Raw genomic sequence first — 19,383 nt, forward strand, 5'->3', positions numbered from 1 at the left:
GAATAATTAAAGAACAGCTTTTGTTTAAAGAAAGCATTAAATTCCTATTCTAAATAATACTTGAATGTTATGGACAAATTAGCATTTGATCTCCTCTCCAATTATACAAGCACAGAAGGGGTAGATTGCCAGGCTGTTTCTATAATTTGGTTACATAACCCAGTTCCTCTCCATTAATTTTGAAATTGGTTTTCGGGCTTGAATGCTCAGGTGGAGTGTGTCCATGCAGGCTGACTTCCATAAAGACTTTACTTCCCATTTAGCTCTTGCTTACTTCCAACTCCCTGTACAGATTTGACTTCAGGCATCTTCGAGTTCAGCCGTTTCGGAAAGATCTACAGAAGAATGTTTTTGGTTTTCATAGAAACGTATTAAAATAACAAAAGTAGCGTGTAAAGTGCTCTTCGCTTCTCAGTAAACAAGCAACATGTGTATGTGTATATTGACACGCATGCAAGCATGTATATTTACAAATATACATCCGGATCTCCAGCATTGCCTTTAAGGTTGTACACAAGCAAACCTTTCATACCAAAATATGTTTCTCCCCAGGTCTAAAGCTAGAGAAAATCTCTTTCTCTGTTAAGTTTGTCCGTCTTATTTTTAAGGTTATGCAAGCAAATGGTTTGGATGAACGTACTAATCTTCTTGTGGAAGAATACTCTACATCTGGTCGCCTGGACAATATCACGCAGGTCATGAGTATCCATACTCAGTACCTGGAGTCTTTCCTCCGCAGCCAGTTCTATATGCTGCGCATGGATGGGCCCCTCCCTTTGCCCTATAGGCACTACATTGCTATAATGGTACGTATCAACAGACTATATATTTTCTCCTGCGACCTTGACTTGTGTATTTAAAAAAGAATCAAAAAGGAAGACTTTGGAAAGGAGAGACTAGTGTGATACTGTAACAGGGGGTGAATTTCTGTAGTTGATCTTCATCAGACTAACGCATGCCTAGCCAGAAGGTTTTCAGTGAGAAGGGAGAATTGGCAATGTGCATGTTTCCCTGTTTCCCACAGCGCTACACTTCTCACATGCCCACGAGAGTGAGGTTTTACAGAGAGCGGTTAAAACTGCACAGCCTTATTTCTGGATATTTAACCATCAGTGCATAGCAGTAGGATGAGATGCAGTGGACTCAAGTCACAACAAATTCCAGGTGGACACTAGGAAAACAATTTTTACCATGAGGATGTTGAGACATTGCAGCAGGGGCCAAGAGAGGTTGTGCGATCTCCAAGGATGGAGATCTTGCCTGGACAAGGCTCCAAGCAACCTGATCTAAGTCAGCCCTACTGTGAGCAGGGGGTTGGACCAGATCTCCTCTAGAGTAATCTCTTCCAACCTAAATTAGATTCTGCAATTCAGAGTAAAGTAATCAAACATACTTTTATTGGAGAATCCTCCATGCTGTATAGAAATGCATTACAATATAAAACATGGGCCTTTGGAATGAATTTGTGGTTTTGTTTTCTGTTAGTGACCTGTCTTCCACCTGCAGCAAAATCAGATCACACACTAACGTGCTGCCCTTTTCCCTCTGTGTTTAATTATTCTAGGCTGCGGCCAGACATCAGTGTTCCTACCTAATAAATATGCACGTTGATGAGTTTTTGAAGACTGGCGGGATTGCAGAGTGGTTGAACGGTTTAGAATACATTCCCCAAAGACTGAAAAATCTGAACGAAATAAATAAACTCCTGGCACACCGGCCCTGGCTAATCACAAAAGAGCACATTCAGGTACCTGTTAAGTCGTGCCCTGTAATAGCAGTAACGTCCAGTAGTAAGAACTGCTAAGAACTACGCAAGTGTCTGGTTAGGCTTCATTACCTTGAGTTAAAAAAGTTTGGCACTGAATAAACCACTAAATTCTGTGTGACAAAGCCAACAAGATTTACTTTTTAGGAATAGCATTGGCTAAAATAACACCAAAAGAAAGGAGGTAATATATTACATGTCTCTTTTTTTTATCCAGTGAGAGTTTGTGTGCAAGAGGAATGTGGCATTATTGGAAGAAAGAGATTGATCCCTTTTTAAAATACATAGTGTTTTATAGAAAAGCCGGGGGCTGAAAGAAATTTGATATTTACAATTCTTTTATTCTCATTTCAGAAACTTGTCAAGACTGGGGAAAATAATTGGTCTCTTCCTGAACTGGTGCATGCTGTTGTCCTGTTGGCACATTATCATGCCTTGGCAAGTTTTGTGTTTGGTAGTGGCATTAATCCAGAGAGAGATCCGGATACATCTAATGGAGTCAGACTTATAGCAGTCAACAACTTCTGTGTCTGTGATCTTGCCAATGACAACAACATAGAAAATGCATCCCTCACAAGTAGCAACTTTGGGGTTAGTGTCGCAAGAAGATTCTTTTGCTTGCCTCTGTTTTGTGTTAGAAAACTTACTTCCATTCTTTCCTGTTTAAATTTCAGGGTAGTTTGAAAGTTTTTGTCTACTTTACCGGAATGCTTGAGTCTGGTAACTCTTATATTAGCTCTAGCAGTTTGCAGTGTAATCTGTTGAAAACCACACTATAACGGTGGATGGTAGTCAGAGCAATGTGATTTTGATAGTTAATCTCACAACCCATTGGGCAAGACTAAAACTTTGCTTTCAGCTGGAAACTTAAAAGTCCCAATTTCTTCAGACAGTGTGTCGCTGACTGGAGTGTTGTGTCATCCATGTTCCTAACATGGAATGAAAAAAGGAATGGGGAAAAACCCCCAGAAGTCATAATAATAGTAATTTGGATTTCAAGGCCTACAATCACAAAACAGGTCAATTCTGAAACACTTGCATGTAGATGGGAGGAAATGTCTGAAATAAAATCACTTAATTTTTCACACTGGTGTTTCAGTCTTGAATCAACCAACAGAGAACTTTGATGACTGCTTAATTAACTTAAATGTGGAAAATTTTTTTTGGAAAGTGGCTCTATAATGCTTTGAAGACATGTCCTTGAATTAATGCCAACTGATGAATTAGCCTCATCGCCTTTGATGGAAGATCGGGATTATGATCAGAGTCAGTAGATACGTTTTTTAAAATTAGCAGTACAATGTGAACATGTGATCAGTGAGATTAATTGCTGTATCTTAAATTTCTGGGCTATAAGACGTGCTAGCTCAAATCACCAGGGTGTCTTATTCCCCATTTGTAGTGGGCAAAGGGCTGTTGCTGACTTTGCGCTGCTTGTTAAAACAATGAGTAGCATACTAGAAAACAATTACAGCTATGGGCAGAGGAACAGAATCGAAAGGAAAAGATGCAAAAGAAAAAACAAACAATTTACCTTATGAAAAATCTGAATTATAAGTACAGATCACAGAACCCCAAACTTTGATGTATTTCTAGTAGAGAGGCCTGTTTTCCTCGCAAAAGCAGCAATCACGTGTAATGAAAAGAAAAAGAAAACACTGATTTGCTGTCTCAGTTTGTGTTCCTGCATTGCAGCGTTGCACTGTATCTCTTCAGAAACATACTTTGCATTACTAATAGACGGAAAAAAGTTACCTTAATATTAAAAGTTGTTTTCTAATACACACAGGGCACACAGATGGCTTTTCCTGAGCCATCTACATGGTGGAATATATACTACAGGCGACTGTGGTTTCCACGGTCAAACACCACCTCTTCCACTGTTAATCCCACTGCAGTAGATTACTGCGATAGGTTAGACTAACACTTCCCAGCTCCCTTCTAACTGTCTGAAAGCTGTTTGTCTATGCTGTACGTGACAAAACGCATGGCACGAGTTTTCCTGTTTGCGCTACTACCTGTTTTTTAGAACGTTTGTTGTTAAGCATGAAATCTGAAGATGACACACGTTGTCTATCTTCTAATTTTGCAGAATGTCATGGTGTTTTTGCAGATTGCAGATTCTTTAAGTGAGCTGGAGGCCTTAATGGAAAGGATGAAGAGGCTACAAGAAGATAAAGAGGACGAAGAAGCCTCTCAGGAAGAAATGGCAACTCGCTTTGAAAAGGAGAAGAAGGAGAGTCTGCTAGTAATTAGTGGAGGTATTTGTGCTTTTCCAGTTGCCTTTTGTTTGTGCTTTGTAAGAACTAAACACTTGAGGCCAGTTCAGAGACTACAACCTTTCCTGTCCATTTCTTTATTCTGGCTCTTGGTCTAGTAGGAGTGTAGTAAGGGTGGTGCTGTCACTTGCTTCATCTGCTTAAGATTTCTTGATTGGCAAATAACACCATCCTTTTTGCTACTTGAAATCTAGCTTTTGTATATTTAAAAAAAAGCCTGTAGGCTTCTTTAAAAAGTTGCGTGTAAATTTTTCTTTCTTTATATGCTCTATATCTTCAAATTAATTCGTTCATGTAAATATTCAGTAGTATTTCACAGGTTTAGGTTCTACAGTGCTTAGAACTTCAATGACACTCATAAGTAGGCTTCAGATACAACATTTAGTTCATGAAATAGATTGGGATGAGACTCAACTTCTTTACCATTTACTGCCCACCTGGAAAGGACATTTCTAACTTACCGTTCTGAGTGATCATACTGCTGTGCTATTCCACTGCCTGTGTTGTGATAGAGCTTCTTAGCATTTTTTTATTCTTAAATAATTCAAAGTTAAAAATTCTGAGCTGAAAGCTTCTTTTCCAGTATTCTTCATATGCTCTGGAGGCCTTCATCTCTAACAAACCATACGATGAAATCTGTTTCCTATAGACAGGAAGGTGGGTTTTTTCCAAAGAAAGTGTTCAAAGAAAGAATACCGTTAAAACAATCAGAATCTCCAACCATTTCCTCATAGTAGAGGCTACTTGAAGATGATGATGATAGCTTGTGTCTTTTTAAGAAGTGACCCATGAAATGCTTCACATTTTACTGACACTGTTCTTTGTGAATTTAGATCTTGGTAGCTTCAGACCAAACGTGTTTGAAGGTATCTTTGTGCACTGAGCCCAGAAGGGAGGAAGAATGTATTGTGGATCAGCAGATTGTTTTGTGGCTCTCTAGGAACATGCAAAATCTCTGAAAGAAGATAGATCCAGCAATGTCACGGCCTGATTTTAAGAAACGGACATTGTCCATTCTTGCTCTGTTTTCCTTTGGTCAGACAGTATCAACAGTGCAGATAAACTGTCACCCACTGCAGTTTCATTATCAAATCAGGACTTCCATGAGTCTCTGCAACTTCAGGCGTATAAGGAAGAGGTGTTGTTTGGGACAGAAGGGGTTTTTTGATGCAGTTGCTGATGGTTTTGTTGACTTTCTTCCCTCTTTGCCTCTTGCTTGTTTGAGTTGATGAGTCTGTATGTGTTGGGCCTTTACCCTGTCGTGAAATTCAGTCCTTGTCAGGGGAGAGGGTGTATGTGTGCAGGTTTTTTATCCTTCGCTGAGGATTTGCTGTAGCAGATGCTGCGCGAGCTTCTTCCTACGCAGTTATGTTTTGATTGTTTAATGAGGCAAAGAGGAGATAAAGCACTTCTGCAATTCTTAGCTTAACTGACTTTTCAAGGTGCTAACAGTGGACATATGGCAACTGTTCTGTCAATGCATGTGGAAGCAAGCCAGGATTTTAACATCAGGGTCAAATGCAGTCAGCTATGCAGTAGTCAACTTCTGCAGAGGTAGTTACACAATCAAGCCACCTGTTTATTCGGGAGGGAAAGATTGATTCCTGATAGAGAACCTGTGCTTGCTTAGTGACACGTTTTGGAGCTCTTTGAAGATGCTTAGTTACTAGAGCTTCTGGCAGAATTTCAGCCTGATGTACTGTAGAGCTCTTTGCTTTCATATAATCTTCAACTGATATTTACAAGTGGAGTGTTGCATTGCTTTCTGGTTGCTCATACTCCAGGTTATACAACAGAGCTGGTGTACTTCTGACACCATACCTGCTCAGCATGGCAATCCTGTTGTCAAGGGTACGTTTTTCTGTTTCTTATCCTAGCACAATGACTTTACTAACAGGATTCATCTTGCTGATTTAAGATACCTAGCCTCCCTCAGAAGTCAACAGAGATAAAAGCACAACTCCAGACAGAAGTTTAGCCCATCTTTTCCCATTTTGTAGAAGTACGTTAGATGTCTGGTGTAGGCTGACATTTAGTTGGCTCAGTGAAAGGGATGGATCCCGTACAAGCAGATCGGGATTGAAATGTTTCTTTCCTTCATACCACTCTCTTCCTTTGCACAACTTCTAAAATTGTTCTCTAGTCCTGTAGTAGAGTGGTAGTTGGAAGTTGGCGCTAACTCATGTGCTGGCCTAAAGCAGAACATTTTGCTTTTTTATTCACAGCATTTGATGATGAAATAGTTTCTACGGATGTCTCCCGCTATATTGAAGATCCTGGGTTTGGGTACAAAGACTTTGCAAGGCGAGGAGAAGACCATCTGCCAACATTCAGAGCTCAGGTACTATCTCTTTAAAGTACATTTACTCAAAGAATGTTTGTATATCTCATTACCGGGCAAATAGCATAAAGCAGTTGTAGTGGGACGTGTTTGTTGCATGCTCCCTTTCTTGTCCTGGTCCATTAAATAACTTGCAAGCTTCTAAATCTACCTGAGATGAGTCTTTTACTATTTGTAAATCTCAGACAAGGGAATACTTAGCTTTCAGTCTTACTCCAATTATTACCAGAATTAATGTTTGAAAACTGTAAAGCATATCACTAAATCTGGAATAAAAGTGAAAGGTAGAAAAGAAAGTTTCTTTTCCATCCATCCATATGTTGTAGAAAAAATCCACTGGAAGAACTCTTTATTTCTGTCATTTTATCAAGTATTCTCTGTCCATGGTTATCAATACATAGATGTATATATGTCTGTGAGAAGGATTTGATGAGCATTGTTCTCATATATGCACCAAATCACTGGACTTTGAATGTCGGAAGAGAAAAGGAGTTCTTAAATATGATTACTGAAGTTTTTGGCTACATCTGAATATATTTTTTTGGTGCTGTTGCATGTACATTTTACTTGTACATTGTCTTACATATTGGCATCTTTTTCCATGACCAGACTTGTGAACTTCTTCATGATATGTATAACAGGAGGGGCGTTCTACGTGGTTCTGTTCCAGCTTATAGAGTAGATTAATCAGCAGTCTAGTAATGAATTGTAAGCAATAGAAGAAATCTTAAACCAAATCAGAGAACTTCAACTGTAAAAACAGTGTGTGCAGGAAAACTTCATGGTCAGAAGATGTATCTAAGCCTGTAAAGTAAAGAATCCATGATCACTCTCAGGAAATGTATTTAGCTATATAGCAGTCTCTGCTGATCTGGATAATTTACTCTGCAGTCTTTATATGAGCCTAAAATAGGTAGATACTGCCAAAAAGAGTAAGGTAGAGTCAGTGCCTGTAAATCAAACATTCTGCTTAACTACTTTAGGAGCAGCAGGCTCCCATGGAAAAAAGCTCTACAGAAGTTGAAATTGGAACTAAAACATCTCTGCTCTTAAATAAACAGGACTGCTTCTGGCCTACATTGAAAGGAGTCACCTTGATAATTTAACTTTATTAGCATGTCCTGCTCTTAAGTGGTTAGATGTATATACCCACAGCCTCCCAAATGCTCTGCTATTAATGCTGTTTAAATTGCAGTAGCATCCCAAAACCCTGCCATAAATCCAGTCCTTATTCTGATAAAACAAGACTGCCTTTATCTCTCTGGGTTTAAATTTACTAATAGAAAAAGGTATTCCGTACACAGCAGAATGTCTTTAATTTTTTTTTCCCGTTTTTCATTGTTAGTGTGGATTAACTGCCGTTAGTAAACAGCGCTTTCCCCTTCCTGAGGCTTCTGGTTTTCAGAGGCTTTTCTGATGCCCCAGGTGTCCTGGACACCTTTACAGGGCTGGTGGGTATGGCCTATTTCTCACAAGCTTTATGGTCTTTTGGACTGGCAGCTGGAGGCCAAATGTGATGTTGTGTTGCTTTTCAGATGTCACTGAATGCCTCTGTTAGGCAGCTGAATATTGTCCTGCATACTCTTCCCCGCTATCCTAATCAGGGGGCCAGTCCAGTAGACATGCTCTAAAGCGCCTTGGTGAGGACCCTTGCCCAGCAGTACGTTTTGAAAACAGCCAGACACAGGAAGGACGTGGAGATGATGCCCTCGATTGTAAAGATGGCATCAGTGATTGAGTGATTGAACACTTGCCAAGGATGTGGGGAAACTAACATGTTCTCTATAACCGCAGCGTGGAGAGCGGTTGCACGCTGCTCTGTAGCAGAGTCGTTCTCTGCTGCTGATGCCGTGCCACCACTCTGCAAAGATTTCCCATTCTTGATATGAGCAGGCAAGCTTTTATCTTTGCAATCCAGGGGCTTGCCTAAGACCAAAGCAGCCTGGATTTTATTAATTTGTTCAAGGATGGTTCAGCACTTTACCCAATGAGTGTACATCCTGGGTGGAAATAAATACTCCATCTCTGCTCAGAGCTAAGCATCAAGGCCTCCAAGAGGAACAACTTTTTAAACTTAACAGGCCCATCCCACATAGAATGACACTGGTCGGAGTGGCACAGCAGACAGTGGAAAATTGCATCAACACTTCAAGAGAAACTTGTGGTTTTTTCTCCTGTAGACTAATGGTACCAGCTGGAGGTGGGGTGTCGCGACATGATATTCATTGCTAGGAAGCCTCGGGGAATGGAGCAGGTGATATGGATGAAGAATTCAAAATGCAAATTTTTTGAATAAAGTTATAACTAGCAGACAACGAAAACTGTTGAGCTATAGAGAGCATCAGATAGGGACTTCTCTTCATTTCTACATTTACATATTTCCTTCTCTTCCTGCAGGACTATACTTGGGAAAATCATGGCTTTTCCCTTGTAAACAGGCTTTATTCTGATATTGGGCATCTCCTCGATGAGAAGTTTCGAATGGTATATAACCTTACGTATAACACTATGGCAACACATGAAGATGTTGATACAACTACGCTAAGAAGAGCTTTATTTAACTATGTCCACTGTATGTATGGAATCAGGTATGGATGAAAACCCCCTGGCTTAGGAATGCATTTTAAACTGTGTAAACAGAATGAAAAATGAACCATATGAAAAGCATGATTTTAGACTCCAGTTGTTTAAGTGCAGATGGCACCTCAGTCTGGAAGTTAGAGTGGTTTTGCTGGCATATCAGTATAACTTCTGCTTCCAGTGGAGAAAATGATTATGAATCAGGATGGAAATTATTACAGAAATGTCTCCTCTGAAGCCAGCCTGTATCCTTTGTTCAGAAAAGACAACATCCTAGTACTAAGCCTTTCAGATCCTCTGTTAGCACTGTGGTTTTCTAGCATGTGTAATAAATGCTCCAGTTCCCAAACTTGAGAACATAATGCTGCAAAAGACCATGCTTTTAAAAACTTATATCCAACAGAGTGATTACCTGTGTTATTTAGGTATGATGACTATGATTATGGAGAAGTTAATCAGTTACTTGAACGCAGCCTGAAGGTTTACATAAAGACAGTGACCTGCTACCCAGAGAGAACTACCAAGCGCATGTACGATAGTTACTGGCGTCAGTTCAAGCACTCGGAGAAGGTACGTATTTCCAAGCCAAACTGGCTTTACAGAGACCCCCATGCTGTTTAAAAATTAAAATACGGCGACACCTAAAAATGGCAGTATCTGTCAAACAAATTGTTTTTAACCAGAGAAAAACAGATGAGATTAATTCATTGAGTGTTAGGTATCAATTTTACAAAAAAAACTTCTTAGTGTACTGGAAATACTGAATCTTTTTTTATTATTATTTTGAGTGACTTCTCCATAAAATTGAACTGACAACTGTAAAAGAAAAGTAGATAAACTTGGGAATGCAGAAGTGGTCAGCTATGCCAATACTTGGGATTTGGGGATCAAAAAAGACCTTAACTCATATACACACACACACACACACACACACACACACACACATATACACACATACATATAAAAACAAATATATGTAAAAAAAAATATATATAATCTTCATGGTGGTTTTCATCAATAAAAATGTCCACGTGTCTTCAGATATCCAAGTTAAATGCTTCCTGACAAGGGTTCAGTGCTTGTGTGCCTGCTAGCCTATCTGGCATGTAAACTATTCCTTATTCTGTGCTCCTGTATGGCTGTCACAGGTGGTAGTAAAGAAAACAAAATATAATTCATAAAGAACTAATACCGTTAGGATACAAAAATGGTTTTATGGCAACTTCTCAGATGGAAGATTGCTTAAAGCAGCAGTTGAGGCTAGCTCCTTGCAGTCCTAGGACGTTGTCTAGTTTTGGCATACTACAGAACTGTCTCAAGAGGAACTGGAGTCCTGCAGCAGGGAGAGAGGACATAGTTTCTTGCAGCGATACTTTTAGTAAAGGTTAGAAATTTTAGCCTAAATGAATAAATGATTCAGAGGTGAACTAAACGGCTGATACAATTTTTAACAGGTTCATGTCAATCTACTTCTAATGGAAGCTCGTATGCAAGCCGAACTTCTGTATGCCCTTCGTGCCATAACTCGTCACTTAACCTGAAGCATTCGCTGGGCAGGAGTAAAGGAGTTTTTACTGAATACGTAAAGACCTTTCGAAATAGATACACACCAGAAGCTGTTTGTGATGTAGCATCAGGTTATTCAATTCTCTAGTGTCAAAGTTTAGCCGTGCTTCTTGACGGCTGTAATGTGCAATGATGTGTTTTATTTTCTTGATGCTTAACATTACTAATGATAACAAAAGTAACACTGAGGAGCACTACTCTGCATTGTTTCTGGCTGGATTTCTGCGCAGTGGTCAGGATCCTGAAACTGTTTTTATTATATCCAATCCTAGCGCTTTGTTCTTTAAGCACCGGAGTGAAGTGCTTAGAGACTTCTTTTTCCAAGCAATCATTTTTCAGATTAGTGGAGTCCAGCAGGAGATAGGTTCGACCTGTCCTGAGAACATACCACCATGTCGTGACTCGTGACAGAGACGCGCGGGCTGCATTGCATTGAATTGCCCACTGGATTCTTCTGTGTCTCCTGGAGACTGCTTGCCAGTCACCGTCTTACCACAGCAATTGAAGGTGATGCGAGATGTGGATGCAAACATTGAGCACACTTTAATGTGAAATTAATCATGATAAATCCTACAGCATGCTACTGAAGTGCAAAATTCATCTGCTTTGTTGTGCCCCTTCCCAAGAGAAGAGGCCTCACAATTTGCCATTTCAGCCACACTTACTGTGTTTCAATCATGCATAATCTCGTTTTACTGACAGTCACCCTCAGCTGTCCTTACAATGTCCATGCTCATCACATGTTGCAATTTGTTTAGTTGGCACCTATGAAGTTAATACACAGGCTGACCAAAAGTAGGGTTGTGGGTTTTTTTGCACTCTCTTCTTTCTCAATGTTTTAACTAAGGAAAGTAAAGGAAGGCTAGCATATCTGTTCTTTCATATTGGATGTATAGAAATTTACTTCCCATAACTTTTTCATAGCATGAAATTTTAATATTCAAAGTTTAAAAAGTTTCTATGCATTAGTGTGAGTGAACAAAAGAAAAGTGCAATATTTAAAAAGAAAGCAAGCTTTTTTCCCTATCATGCCACTGCTAAAGTGTCCTTCTTACATAGCCATAAAGAAATTTTAAAACCAAATTTCTTTATTGTCTAAGGCCTAGCAGTTTTGTTTTAGCTTTTATGGCTTAAGACAACCTGATACTGAGATGCCAAAGCATCCCCAAAACAAAGCATTCTTGGACAACCGGTAATATTGGGGAAGGGAAGAAATAAGCTGCCAAAAATGTCACACTTTTGTGCTGTTTTCTGTTGCTTTTGACTAATTTTTAAGAGCACAAAATGTTGATATTTATAGCTTTATTTTGTATTGCATTTAATGAACCAGTGAAGTGCCTAAAGAGATGCTTAAATTTACCCGGTAGGATGCAAGTTGTCACTGCTCAACTTCTGTCTGTTGGTTTGGACTTTTCATATTCCTTTCAGGAGGGTGACCTTTTTTTCTGCTGCATACATTCAAAACTAACTGGGTAGGTTTATTTTTAATGTTCCATTGGATTGTAGAAGTTAATACAAGAATTTTTTCCATTGGTAATTGCAGAATAGTTTAGAAAGTACTATCAGTCATATTTTAACTCTTTTCATTGACAAAATCATGGACCAGTACGCTACTAAAGTTAGTTTTTTCTTTTCTTCCCTTTTCCTGATACCTTGCTGTGACTTCGCATGTTGGTTTTTTCGCTTTATCTATCTGTTCCAGATTGGAAAGCTAAATGATTGTACACTTTTCTGCACTTTCAGACTGCAGACTCTGCATGTGAAAACCTTTCGAGGAAGAAATCAGTAATTATTTTTTTTTAATGTAATGTTGGCTATTTAGAAAACTACCCAGTAGACAGCACTGGACTCTATTCTAGAGAGACCATTGGGTAAAACATCAGATTTATTTATCTTGTATAGCTAACTGCAAAGATTTCTCAGAATTGTTGAGATGCTCATATGTATGAACTTAGATTAACTTTCTAAGTTGTTATGATCCTTTTTCCTCCCTCGTGTGACTGTAGTGGCCATAACTCATGGCTTTTGTGCATAAAACAGTTCTGCTGAGAGAAGTTTTCATGCAATACTTTTGCTTTTTTCAAGTGATAGAAACTGTACAGTACTACTTCAAAATCCTTTGCTTTGAAAAGTCAAGTAGTTCTCAAGAAGCACAGTTGAGCTCTGGAAAGGAGGTGAAACTGGATTTGGGTAACTAATATGAGGGCTTAGTTTCCCTTCAGAAATGCAGACTCTTAGAGTAGGTTGAGTTTTACGTTTGGAAACGTGAGTGCCTTTACTTCTTTCCTTTTGAAATACACTTGCCAGCTCAAACGCCTTCGGAGCAAAGTACATGAGCAGATTTCAAATATGGAAACCATAAATGGATTGCTTCATAAAATTTGTAGTAAGCCAGTGATTTCTCTATTTATTTTTTTTTTTAAGGTGCCATATCAAGTCACATATGGCCTGCAAGACATTCCACTGTAGGAAATGTCATTGTACAACTAGTTTGCTATTTCTCTTTTTTTTTTAACATTAAATGCAAACTTGAAACTTCTGGAAATGTTTTCCACGTGGCATTTTTTTTTCAAAGTATTGCATTTACAGTGTAACAACTTATAGCCTAGTTTTTGTACTCAAATTTATGATTTTTAATAGGTGTTTGTTCAGAATAGGTGTTTAAAGTCAGACAACTCTACCATACACTTTACGCACGCTTTAGGCTCACACTGTGCCAAATTTTAATGTGCAGGCGTTCTTGGATTTTTTGCATTTTTAAAGCACTCATGAATGTGAATCTTCACACTTTGTTCATTAATATTATTCTTAAGAGTACCATAATTGTTGGAAGTGTAGATACTCTCCCTCTGTGTTCCTTTATTGGAATTGATATTTACCAGCATTAATGTTAGTCCACAAAACCCAGCTGTGACCAACATAAAAACAAAGTGTGCAGTGTCCTGTCTACTAAGAGAGAGCTTGGTAGGTACAAATTAACCAGCTAGCACAGGGAATGCTGTAGGTAGGGAACAGAGCTTCTGAGCATGGACAGCTGCTTTATCAGTGCAGAATCTCTTCAAAATGTGTGTTATGATAGAGTACATTCTTGCTGAAATTGCTCCTTTTTTTTGGTAATGAAGAGAAGTGAAAAAGGTTGGAGATTGGAGAAGGCCGATGGGAGAAAGCATTTGCATTTCCCAAAACACTCTGCCTGCAGCTGAACATCACAAGAGTGCCATCACACAGGAACAGAAACCATTTTAAACTAGGGTACAGTTTGTGCAGGTAGCCACTAAAGCTAGGGTTGTCATCTCCTGTGAGAATTTTGGTGAGCTGTAGATGGATTTATTTTCATCAAGACTGAACTGAAACATATATTCTTTGTCCTAAAGCCTTCATTAAAATGAAAAGGATGTACTTTCAGCTTTAAGAGTTAAAGAATTGCCACTGTCAGCTCTTCCTATCTATTAAAAAACCTTTAAGGACAGGAAAATCAGTGATTGTAAACAACTATAAATGTAGGTCTCTATAAATTTAGAACAGATCAGAAAGAACAAAAAGGAAACATTTTGCTTCTCTGTTACTTGAGTGCAGCAGGTCAAAGCACCAGATTCTTCGAAAGTATTTTTGTTTGTAGTGAGGCTGATAGATGTTTTCATGCGATTTGGGAAAAGCAGCTAGTTGCCTAAATTTCAATGGGAATTTAAGCACTTAGGCACTTAGCAAAATCCTACAAGGTGCCCACTTGCATTTTTGAGTCAGATTTTTAAAGACACTTAGTCACCTAAATTCAATAGAATAAAAGCAGTTTCCATAGAGATTAAAGGAATAATGTGTAGCAGATCCATGTGATTTGCAGCAATTGTTAATGAAATGGGTTGTTTTGGGGACTTAATATAGGCTTAGAGAAATCTTTCCCAAAGCAGTTAAACTGTAAGCTGCTGCTCTTGCAGAACAGGTTCTCAGTGTTTCTCATGCATGTGTGTTTTCCATGAACATAGGCACGCATTTCAGGCTCATGTTCCAGAGCTTGGACTCTCTTTTTAGAAGAGGTGGATTATTTAACCTCTACTTGTAGGAAAGATTTATTGGCAGTAGCAAGTGGATAGCTTGTGCTGGGACTAAAAAGTTTTGGCCAGAAAGAAATTACTCCAGATCTTCTTGATTTCAAGTGATGTCCTTTCAGTTACTTTCCTTAGAGGTTTGGATCCTTCTCCCATAAATGAGGGGTGATATTGCACAAAATGGAGGGAGAGGGGAGTGGATTCATTGTAAATGAACTTTCCCAGAGCTGATCTGAATATAAGGCTGTAAGAATTGGTTTGCCATTAGCAATCATTCCAACAGCTGGACAAAAATGTCAGTTTTCACTATCTGAACTTCAGATTTAGTCTCCCTAATGTCCCCCAGCACTGTGTCTGTCTGAAGAGATGCATCCACCAGCTTTTCCACATTTGGGAATTGTAAATGAAAATTTTTGTCTCCAAATGAAAATGAATTTAGCATTTCATACCTACTGCATAGATCACAGGTGTGGGAGATGGAGAGAGCACAGTAGTATGAGGAAACTTTAGGAGCATCTTGATCAGTGTTAATTTATCCCTTAGTGCACATTTCCTGGCATGCGGTCATGCTGCTGCTCCCCTAACACACGTCATGTCTCTCTTGCAGACATTTAATCCTGCTGCTGCTCACCAGGGGCAAAAAATTGTCATTTTCCAGCCTGCCACCACCACCACCCTGCATCAAGTGCTTCCTGTCCTCCCAGCTCACAGCCCCTAGCAGTCATGCAGGGACGACCTCCTAGCCTTAGCCTTGTAAAACAGCGCTAGGTTCCTATATCACCGTTTGCTATTGAGTTCAGCGGGTCTTTCTCATGTTCGGGAACACTTAATTGCCGTATTAGGTTATTTCTGGACGGGAAAATACTAAATCTGGTTCGAAAGGATGACACTCAGTACTTGCTTACAACATTTAGGTAGCATTTGCCAGTAGCGTGTCAGATCCCATCTCTGGAGTTACAGTAATAATCCAGTGGATCCACGAAGGAGACACTTTCTTTGGCAAAACTCCCCATGCTTGAGCTGTTCAGCCGTGCAGGTTTCTTTGAGGGACATCTAACGGGGGATTTAAGGTCCTCTTGTGCCAGGCAGGCTTACAGGGCCATTGGGTCGGCAGCTCCTCGGGTGCCTTGCAGCCAGGCAGACTGTGGCCGGCCTCTGGAACAAGTGGGTTTGGGTTTTTCACTTATCTATGGGATAAATCCAAGTGCACGCCATGGAGTGGCTGCTGGAGACGTAGGCAGGGTTGGGTGTTCCTACAGGTACTGAGTATCATCAGGGCTCGTGGAAAATGGAAATCTGAATTCTGCTCTCGTTCCCGACAGTAGTTAGAGGTGGTATCGAAGATGCCAGTTAATATACTAATTGTGGGGAGCAAGCCACGCTGTCAGCGTCGGCAGGTACAGACCACAGGAGCTCTTGAGGGGACACAACAGCGCAGGAGGAGTTGACATGTTAGTCAGTTGAAGAAACTTCACCGATGTGTCCGAGAGGTTCTTGTGTGTGTCTGTGCGTAGGGGAGGTGGTGGGAGATGCCTCCTTCCGAGGTGTCCAAGGGCTTCTGTAGGATGAGAGCTGGGACCCTTTCCTTACTCCATGGATGGAGCAGGGGAAGGGAACCATTCACTTCTGCCCAAGAAAAATGTGCCGCTGTTGAACTACATTTTCTTGCCCCCATCAGCCCTTTGAAGGGAGTTTTCAGACAAAATGGGTGAATCACCAAGCACTGTGTCTCCGGCTGAGGGGTCTGGGGGGCAGTGACAGCAGCAGGTCCAAACACGCACGGTTCAAAACTCTTTCTCATTCCCTGCTTCACGCCCATGTCGTGCCACCAGACCCAGACCTCTTCCCTCCAACCCGGCTGCCATGTGCCTGGGTGGCTGCAGGAGCAGCCCGCTTGAGGTGGTGGGAGATGCGGCCACTTTTAGGGGAAAAATACTAATAATTAGGCTACAGCCCTTGGACTCTGCAAGGCGACGCAGTCAGAAATCTTTTCACGACCGTGACTGGAACTGGATATAAACTGTAGCTTAAAAAAATAGGAATTTTGTAAACTTGAAATCTCTCAGTTTTACCCTTTTCTCCTTTTGCTGGAAAGCCACACGATGAATGTATATGCTTTATCTTTCTATCCGACATAACTGAAAATAAGACTGCCAACTCCTTGTTTTGTATTAGCTTTTTTTTAAAAAAAGAAAAGTTTGTGAGCAATATATGTAGCATGCTGTGAACGTCTGTTTTGATCTTTATAGTTACTCTTTAATCCATCAGTATTAACACCAGTTCTTTTTTGTGTTCCCCTTGGTACTTCGTATGCAGTGTAAGCAGAAGCTGTGATAGGCTTTGCAGTCCTGTGCCGTGTTACTGTAACTCCTTGATTTTTTAGGAAGCACCTGACTGTGGGCCACCCTGGGGCAGGCAGCGTGCCCGTACACGACTGCCACTTTTCAGTCTCTTGTACTATGTATAGTTTTAAGTAGAATAAGCTTTTTAACAAAATATTGATGCGGTTTATGAGTCACGCAGGCTGCAAGTGTCTGGTGTGTGAGAGTCTTTGTATTTATAGTTGTTGGGGTTTGGTTTTTTGTTTTGGTTTTGTTTTTTTTTTAATTCATAAAGTAGCAAACTTGATAAACATAGCCACTTTAAACTGCTCTTGCTAAACAGACCCTGCTGTAGATAAAATACCACTGTAGATACAGGGAGGTGCACCGGCAGACCTCTCTCAACCATGGGTAAGCTGAGCCCTCCTCTGCGAAAAGCACGGTCCGAGCTGCGCGGCTGCCCTGTGTTCGGCCGCATTTGGACCCAAATGCCGGGAAGGCCGGGATCTGGCGTGTGTTTCAGCCCCCCGTGCCCATTAGCCTGCCACTGGCTGCACCCCGGGGTCTACTCGCCGGTTCACGGGGGGAAACAAGAGTCTTGCCGGTGTGGGAGGGCTGGACAACCAGCCGCTGGACCGAAAATACGGGCACGGTGTTTCTGCAGCCGAAAAGCTTCCAAGCCTCTCTCGAGTGCAAAAATTAGCCCTTGATTTGCTGTCTGCAGAGCCCGGCATGTCGGGGGTAAGAAGCGGCATTGGCTCCCCATTGGCGGCTGTAGGTCTGAGCCCCCTTGCCCGCCGGCTGGGGCGGCGGGCAGGGCAGGCAGGGCAGTGCCCGGGGAGGTGGCGTTCCCTTGCATCTCCCACCTCTCACCCTCTGGACGGGGGTAAATTGTACCCAGCCCCAGCCCGGCAGCTCTCAGCTTCTTGCCTCCTCCTGCCGCGGCTGCGCAGGTGTTTCAGGATGGAGGATTAAGGACAAAGCTCTGATCCTGCTGCTCGCCCCCAGCTCCACGAAGCGGGGACGCGCGGTAGCTCTGTGGGTGCCCCGGTCCCTCAGCATCCCGCGGGCGGGGGGCACGTCGCCTGTCCTGCCTCCCGGGCCACCACCTGCCCCGAGCTCCGGAGACACGCCACAGGCTCCATGCTTTCGCAGGAGGTTTGCCTGCAAGGTGAGGCAGCTGCTAGGAGCTCACTGTGGGTTTCCACAGCAGCTTTTATCTTTTTTTTTTTTTTTCTGTTGTTGCTGGTTGGGGTTTTTTTTGAGTTGGTTTGGGTTTTTTTTTTTTCCCAGAGGACAGACTGACCTAGCGGGATGGATTTTTTTTTTTTTGTCTGTCACTTTTGTTAGTTTTTAAGTTACCCGACTTGAACTTATCTGAACAGATGCAGAAGGAACTCTTTTTTGTGTGTGTGTGAGTTAAGAGACAAAAACGCATTTTTAAACAAAGGAATCGTGTATTAACATTTTAACAGCAATTCATAAATCTGCACTTTTTATGAGGTTTTGAAAAATCTATTTATAGGTACGGAACAATGGGGTTTGTTTAAAACTGTATCGCATTTATACTTGCTGAAATTACTTTCATTGTTATCAGTAGGAATTTCATTGGTTAAATAAAATGGATAAAACCTGTCTCCTCTTCGAGCCGTCATTTGCCACATGCTGGGGAACGTGTCTCTGGACCAGAGCATCCTGTGTTTTGGGACGAGATCCAGACCTGGAAGTGTCCTTCCCCTCCATGCCGTTGTCCTGGTTTTTAATTTATGTGTTATTTAATATAGAGATTATTTATACATATAGACAAAAAATCTATTTCATCTATGTGAACATAGGTCCTGAGAAATGTATAGTTTGCTATAGGGGATGTCTTTTAAACAGGGAGTTGTCAGCGATGAGGGATGGGGTAGTGGGCACCATGATGTTCGCTCTTGATACGGGGCTGGTCACCTTCCCCTTCGAAATTTGTTCTGTGAAAGCCACAGGCAGTGGGATGCACCACGGAGCTGCTCCCTCTTCCAGGGAGCCCTGAGCGAGTCCCAGCGCAGAAGTGGGTGGGAGCCATAGAAGTACGAAGAAGAAGGAGAGCGGTAATGTGTGCCGAGGGTGCTGGCTCAGGGCAATGCCAAGCTTGCCTAGCAGCCGAATTGCCCCCAAAGCCCCCGCAGTCCTGCCGTCTGCCCCGTCCAGCCCCCGGGCAAGAGTGGCATGGTGCTGAGGCACCACCAAGGGGTTTGTCCTGGGAGAGACGCTCGTCTCCCCTCCAAAGAGACAAAACTAGTTCACGTAAGCTGTGGACCTGGGGTGTTTTGGGTGTATCTTACCCTCCAGCTGCTGGATGCTCAGCTGGCCTGTCCCTGCAATGGAAGTAACCCCAAGAAAAGGTAAAAGCCCATTTCCAGTTCTGTTAGAGGTCGTGTGTGCCCCAAGGAGGGCTGTGACCGAGAGCTGCCACAGCACAGCCATACCTACCAGCATCTCCGGC

The 19,383-nt window shown here is 41.5% G+C and overlaps 1 protein-coding gene across 3 annotated transcripts; it reads left to right on the forward strand.

Moving 5' to 3' along the window:
• The first annotated feature begins 683 nt into the window (after positions 1-683).
• On the forward strand, positions 684-10,506 carry SESN3 (sestrin 3). 3 transcript variants are annotated; one of them, XM_075727989.1, is made up of 8 exons: positions 684-806; positions 1,565-1,747; positions 2,120-2,362; positions 3,879-4,020; positions 6,270-6,385; positions 8,783-8,973; positions 9,391-9,535; positions 10,420-10,506. In XM_075727989.1, exons 1-8 carry the CDS (start codon positions 699-701, stop codon positions 10,504-10,506), a joined length of 1,215 nt encoding a protein of 404 aa, XP_075584104.1. In that variant the 5' UTR covers positions 684-698. The 3 variants fall into 3 exon arrangements, with proteins under 3 accessions (XP_075584104.1, XP_009477438.2, XP_009477437.1); XM_009479163.2 differs by having other exon boundaries at positions 2,120-2,356; positions 3,879-4,026; positions 6,243-6,385; XM_009479162.2 differs by lacking the exon at positions 1,565-1,747 and having other exon boundaries at positions 699-806; positions 2,120-2,356; positions 3,879-4,026; positions 6,243-6,385.
• Positions 10,507-19,383: the final 8,877 nt, after the last annotated feature.

The sequence above is a fragment of the Pelecanus crispus genome, chromosome 1 (assembly GCF_030463565.1).
Source record: "Pelecanus crispus isolate bPelCri1 chromosome 1, bPelCri1.pri, whole genome shotgun sequence".
Classification (NCBI taxonomy): Eukaryota; Metazoa; Chordata; class Aves; order Pelecaniformes; family Pelecanidae; genus Pelecanus; species Pelecanus crispus.